We start from the raw sequence: 6,800 nt of genomic DNA, 5'->3' as shown, positions 1-6,800 counted from the left end.
AAATACCGATACTTATATTTCTTTGCTTCTCTACTCCATTCCTCCGTTGCTTCACTTTCTCCACTTCTCCATTTCCCCACTTCTCCACTCTTCCGTTGCTCCGTTGCTCCACTTTGCCTCTTGCCCACATCTACGCTCAATGTGAGTCATTTCATGCATTCTTGGCTCATGGCCATGCATGGTGATGTCATGACTTGGCCTCAAGTCGGCAATAGTTTCCATGTTTTGTTACATTATTTAAATAATATTTTAAATACGATATAATCTTTCAATTTTCAAAAAAGATAAAGATAAAGATAATCAAAAATGGTCAAGATATTATCTTTGCCTATTCCTACTACCTCTCATGAGGAAATTCAAGAAATGTAGATACAGCATCTAGGCAATAGCGGAGTAGGATTTGGAAACTTATGGGCGCAGGAAAGAGAAGAGGAGGAAGAGGAGAGTATTAAAATGAGCAAGAGAAAAGTCAGCCAATTTACATTCAACATGTGTTTTTATTATGAGAAAGACTGTACTATTTTGTTTTGTCTACTGTGGACTTGGGTTTTTGCTTTCATGGAAGGTTTTCCCATTTCATGACCCAAACAGGCACAGCTTGTTTTCAATTTTGATATACCAACCACACAGTACACCATAATTAAAAAGTTTCATGTGTACTTAAAATAAGGAATCGTAATAATAATAATCAGCAGCAGCAGATAGAAAGCATCAAATATCGCGAATAACGGATTTTTAAATAAAATTAAATGTATTACATGTTCAAAAAACATGTATTCTAATTTCTAATATATTTAAGCTTTGTTAAATCTACATTCTTCGGAACTGGCAGGCCAAGTATTTTCATTTCTCCCCAAAATAATGCTGATTTCTGTGAAGCATAGTCAAAATAATCAAACTCCGCGGAACTAGGCATGGATTCCTTAAACAATATAGCGTCTTCAAAACCTTCATCGTCTTTATTTGGTAATTGAGCAGATATAATTCCCCACAGACACCAAGAGACATGGGCTGCGGCTCGCCAATTAACTGATTGTTGCCAAATTTTCTCAATGGCTGCATCAATCTTGTCAATTTCGTCAAACGATTCAAGTCCATGTGTAACATAACTTTGAATAAATCTTAATTGCTCGTCTTCCGTGGGATATTTATCTGTGTGAATATCCTGGGGTCGATGAGAATCATGATAGTCAGACATCCATTCACAAAAGTGGTTTGTTATGTCATATGCAGGAACATTAGGACTAGAGTACTCAAAATCAATCACTACTAGTTGCCTATGCTCATTGGCAGGCTGAAGTAAAGGTGAACCTGCGGGTGGTTCAATTCGCAAAAGGTTACCATATTGTGCATCATTGTGTGCAAAAACTAAATCTTTCTTAATGTCTTCGCCCAACTCATATCGATTTATAAGCCATTGTTTGTAAACTTCAAAACTATTAACAAAAGTTTTCCAGTCGGTATGGAGTATATCTTTCGTTGATTTAAATTGGCAATTCGGTCTCTCTTTCTTTAAATCATCCAATTGTTCAAGGGTCTTCTTAGCATCATGAGCCCATTTTTGTATACTTAACCATACGCTAGGACCCGCATCTCTTTCATCTTTTGTGAGATCGATTCCTTCATGCAATTCTCTCATGCGCTTTGCAATCACTTTGCTAATATCTGGGTCTCTAATATCTTCTTTAGTAAGTGGCTGAGCCTGTAAATACTGCTCAAATCTACCATTGCCAAATATACCCAAGATACGCGGACCAATGTTACGACTAGCCAATCTTTTCAGAAGAAGCAGTTCTTTATCGCGGTCAATAAGTTGTGAGGCATTGGGTCCATAAACACGAAGTAAAAGAGGCGGAACTCGTAAATTTTTCAATTTTGGTGCAGTCGTATTCTGCCTCTGCATTTTCACTGCTGAGTCAGAATGTAATACCGAAAATGGCTGATGGCTGACTTCGACATGTTCAGAAGCAATTGATATGCAATACACCTATATGAAATTAATGTTTTCGTAAATATCCTATAAAACGTCGTGAAAACATACTGCGTTCGTAAGAGCTCCAGAAATCCTTGTGACTTTAATGGTCGAAGAATCTGCCAGAGAGATATGCCGCCATCGAGAAATGTGCAGGCGATGCACTAATGAAACAATGTCTCGTTTAAACCCTTCAGCATTCTGACTGTTCAATTATAATGTTAACAAAATATCTTAATTAGATATTTGACTAATATCAAAGGGTAGCATTGTGTCGTACAAATTGTCAAGGACATAATCGACCGTAAGAACTTCGCTAGAGCTCTCGTGATCACTTCCTGATAAACCACCAGTGCTTTGTCGTATTAGCTTTGACGAAAACTTTCGACTCATACTTAATATATGCCAAGGAAAACGCAAAAACAAACTAAGTAAAGAGTGATTTATTGTGCTGGTACAATTTTTAGTTGCCCCATAGACTTTTACTATCTTTAATATAGATAGTATTATTGACTAACTACATAGTTGGTTATTTATCTCTGCAGCTAATTAATATATTACGTGAGCAAAATAAATTACCCGGCTTGGCTCTCTGGATTGAAAACGCATTAATAAAGAACCCAATCATTTAGTTTAGCATAAATTTTTTTTTGATATTGAGCCATTTGATGGAGTTATTGAACTTGTGTAACTATATAAAATATAACTCTTAACTTACTTACTGCACAGCAACGCAAGATGTTGACACGCGAGGATTCGTTGAGCGATAGAGATAGCGTAGCAACTTTTTCTGAACCTTGATGGGGCTGCCGACAAGAGGCGTTGGCCAATCTGAATCTTCTCGGAAACTCGAGGAAGTTGCTGCCGCTAACGATCTGGTATAAATATATGCTTTTACTGATGTTGCGGTTTACATCATCATGATCAGACTATTCACAGTCTGTTGAAGTTGCCTTTGAAGTCGCAGACAATGCTCAACAATAGTGCGATTCTCCAAAGTGACTGCAAATTGTGTTTTCAGACGTTGAGTATCGATCTCATTTGCGATGATAAAGGCGTTTGCCAAGGCATGTGTGTTCGGTGAGCCCAAAGACGTAGTTTTGGCTTATGAATTTTATGGTCTGTTTTTTTTTTAAAACTGTTCTCCTGATTGGTCCAGTTTGATAACTACAATGGCTCGTTTCTTATATGCTTCAGTCTTTATGCGCGAAGATCTTGAACTTAATTTCCACAATTCACAAGAGCCAGAAACTGACACTCCGCAAAACTTTTATAAGCCAGGTAATAACTGATTTAATCTTGAGGCAGTCAACGCACGGTCTAGCTTGATCTTTCAATGCTCGGTATTGACTTGGACAGGTTCAAGAAAAGGGATTCTAATCATCTGATGGGTCTAATGACCGCGCAGAGAGGATTCGGTAAATAAACAAAGCATTGCTTTTAGACTTAGTATGAACTTGGTATATATATATATATTTGTATGTTTAGCGTATTTTGTTATGGTTTTATTGTGCATTTAATTGAGTTGTCTTAAATTACTATAAATATCGTAAATATACATACAATAAATATTAGACTGAAGCCGCGCTTGCATATGTTACCCTATTTTAAATGTTTACGAGCGGAACATACATTCATCCAACACAAGATCAACAAGCTTTTTTCACAAGAATTAAAATCTTCAAGAATTTTTAAGTATTGAATATTATTTAATTATATATTCAAGGCTATATAAATAGTGAAATATTATTCTTCGTGTTTGAGAATCATTTGAGAATCATTTGAGATTCAGTTTGCGCATAATCTGCGAATCGGTCAAAATGACGGAAAGAGGCCCAGGACGCGTGATCTTTGTGGGAAATATACCTTACGATCAAACGGAAGAGCAAATAATGGGTATGATGAATTTAATAAGATGATTTTTGCTAAGTAATTTTTATTAATATGAATACTTAAAATATATAGATGTTTTTCAGTCAGTTGGCCCGGTAGTAAATTTCAAATTTGTGTTTGATAAAGAAACTGGGCGGCCGAAAGGATATGGATTTGTGGAATATTATGGTAAGCTAATTTAGTACTTTTCCTTAGTATTTGTTTGGGTCTAAAAATATTATTTAGATGCGGAAACTGCGGCGTCAGCAGTTCGGAATTTAAATAGTTATGAACTAAGCAACCGGTCACTAAGAGTAGATTTTTCGCATGAAACCAGTATAGGCTCAAATGTCACTGATAAGTCTCGTACGTGATGGAAATTTGAAAGTTTGATAGATTATGGTAGCTGATTATAGGATAGAAGAGACATTGTTGCCAGCACTTCCAGGAGGAACAGCCCCGCCTCCTAATCTGTCTACTCCTGATGCAATCGCTTTAACAATTGCAGCATTTACACCACAGCAGATGCTTTCTGTCTTGCAAGAACTCAAATCAGTGGTTCATACTGATCCTGCCAAAGCACGTGAACTATTGAAGGCGTCACCACAATTGTCTTACGCGGTAGTGCAAAGCATGCTTTTGATGGGACTAATAGATGCAGGAGCAGTGGCAAAAGCATTAAATCCACCACAGCAGCAACAAGTTCAACAACACCAACAACAAATACGAGCGACTTCGACACCTCCACCGGCGGCTCCTAGACCGACATTTCATCAAGCAACAAATACTACTACCGCGGGCAGTTTAGAATTGCCAGCTTCATTAGATCCAGCAAAAGCGGCATTGATTAAGCAAGTTATGGGACTTACGGATGGTCAAATACAAGGACTTCCAGCTGAACAACGGATAGCAATTGAGCATCTAAGGACGAAGATATTGAGTGGAGATTTTAGTAGTATTTAAAAGATTGTTATAAAAACTGGGGTTATCGATGTTTAATCTATGGAGTGCTCGAACAAATTTTTAATCAAAAAGTTATCAAAAAGATAACTTATATTTTTATTAATATAATAAACTACAATATTGACAACAATGAGAAAGAAAATTTAGGTATTTAGTAATTTAGTATGAAGTAAATTAAATAAGTCGTCAATTAAATTTAGGGATAAGAATTCGTGATCAACTAAAGTATCGATAGTTATCCGTATCAATAATCAAGAAAAGAAGCCGAGAAGAAAGAAACCATGTCAGACCTGAGTTGTTGTGTTGAACATTTTGCTATCCTACTTGGAGAATTGAACACAAGCACTAAGTTCCTTTTTTCCATTGATATGCTGCTAATGCTCAGATTTGCGAGGAAATCACGAAAACCAACAAACAGCCTGTGCTAATCCATCACCCAAATCAGCGGCCCCAATTAATAAGGCTGACATTTCTGAGAAAAGATTGACAAAGCCCTGGGCAAACCGAACTCTGTGGATTTCGTCCGTGCTACTGCCCGCGGCCACCTGAGCGATCTATTTACACGACAAGTCCAATGTGGCCACTGCTGATACCTAGTTTTTTAAAGCATTTGAGGACCATGTGGTATAAAGGGGTGCTTGTGCCCGGGTTGCCTCGATGGATGAAATTAGGCCACTGTCGAATCACAGTGTCACGTTCTCTTATCTTTAAGCCTCGTAAAATCGTCACGACGCCCGCTGGCAAGAGGACTATAATGATGTGTACACCAAGGGCATTTGATTGTGTAAGCGAAACTAAGGATGCGCCAATTCACGGAGAAACGTCCGCCGCGGTTGGTCGTCCACCTGCTGGTACGAATAATGAGACCAACCCTGCCCAGAAGCAAGCTACATAGAGAGACCTGAACGTTGAGGATTTTAACCGTATGGATGAGACACCCCATCAACAGAACTACTGGAAAAAGACTTCATTGACTGCCCTATTGCTCAACCATATTGACGGTGACCTTCTGCTACTCTTGGAGCTTAAATTAACGCGCACAACTTACAGCCTGACTTCAACTGAATTGCTATCCACGACAGAAGCACCACCGACCGCATTCGTTCAATCACTTTTTTTACCAATGACCTTATTGACCTGGGCCTCACAACTGCTACGATTTTGCCACGTGCCATTGTTGTATCTGCACCAGGTCGACCGTATGGCCGCTCTCCTGGAAAATGCATGTTATGTTGCTCTGCTCGCCAATACCGCACAGTTCCGTATGGGCTGCTGGAACGAGTCGTACTGAATGCCTGCGGTGCCGGCTGACTATGCTGCCCGCCAAGCAGCTTCGACTAAGAATATCGTTGCTGTCAAGCAAACTAAAGCCATTTTTTATGAGACACTGACAACTGCTCGAGCAACGTATTGGATTGACCATCCTGAATCCTTATTGGGAAATGACATCTAGAAGGTACAGGGCCTACGTCACCCACCACCACTGCCCCCCCATAATATCTGATCTGCAGAAGCCTGATTGCACGCTTACTACCAGTTAAGCATCTCATTTCAGTGTTACTAAGTTGTCGTGCATCTCAAATGAAGTATACAAACAGTAACTTGAAATGAGACATCAAACTAAAATAATGTTAATAAATAAAAAAATTAAAAAAACAAAAAAGGTCTAGATGGGACTCGAACCCACAATCTCTGCCTCCGGAAAGCAGCGCCTTACCTTTAGGCCACTAGACCAAGAGCTTTCACTTCAATAAAAAGCAACCATTTTAAGTTTTAAAATGTTTACATAATTGGGTCCTCTTTACCCTCGCGCTGGAACCACTATGCCATCGACTCCGTGCCTTGCTTCCTGGTCTCTACCACCCGGGTATGCGCCCAATGCGCCTCGCTGCATTTGCGGATGATCTTTCGTTTATCCTGACCTCTCGGCGAGACGCAGAACAAGCCATGGCTTCGTTTGAGGTGTTTTATGACCTCGGCGGGGGCCGCCTCA

General features: G+C 39.2%; 2 protein-coding genes and 1 non-coding gene across 3 annotated transcripts; 1 reads left to right on the top strand and 2 right to left on the bottom strand.

Annotated features, from left to right (window-relative positions):
* Positions 1 to 671: 671 nt before the first annotated feature.
* Positions 672 to 2,458, bottom strand: V1514DRAFT_338602 (kinase-like domain-containing protein). The gene is made up of 3 exons (XM_066928863.1): positions 2,253 to 2,458; positions 2,042 to 2,177; positions 672 to 1,987 (listed from the first exon to the last, which is right to left on the bottom strand). The coding sequence occupies exons 1-3, from the start codon at positions 2,363 to 2,365 to the stop codon at positions 779 to 781; spliced, it is 1,458 nt and encodes a 485-aa protein (XP_066780774.1). The 5' UTR covers positions 2,366 to 2,458; the 3' UTR covers positions 672 to 778.
* Positions 2,459 to 3,603: 1,145 nt separating this feature from the next.
* On the top strand, positions 3,604 to 5,186 carry V1514DRAFT_338600 (uncharacterized protein). Its single transcript, XM_066928862.1, has 4 exons — positions 3,604 to 3,868; positions 3,938 to 4,033; positions 4,091 to 4,210; positions 4,266 to 5,186. Exons 1-4 carry the CDS (start codon positions 3,793 to 3,795, stop codon positions 4,805 to 4,807), a joined length of 834 nt encoding a protein of 277 aa, XP_066780773.1. The 5' UTR covers positions 3,604 to 3,792; the 3' UTR covers positions 4,808 to 5,186.
* A 1,283-nt stretch (positions 5,187 to 6,469) lies between these two features.
* V1514DRAFT_t110 lies at positions 6,470 to 6,541 on the bottom strand. Its single transcript has one exon. It is a non-coding gene; the product is annotated as a tRNA-Arg (tRNA).
* Positions 6,542 to 6,800: the final 259 nt, after the last annotated feature.

This window comes from Lipomyces japonicus, assembly GCF_038497905.1.
Source record: "Lipomyces japonicus strain CBS 7319 unplaced genomic scaffold V1514scaffold_79, whole genome shotgun sequence".
In the NCBI taxonomy this organism is placed as follows: Eukaryota; Fungi; Ascomycota; class Lipomycetes; order Lipomycetales; family Lipomycetaceae; genus Lipomyces; species Lipomyces japonicus.
This window is presented reverse-complemented; position numbering and strand designations above follow the sequence as displayed.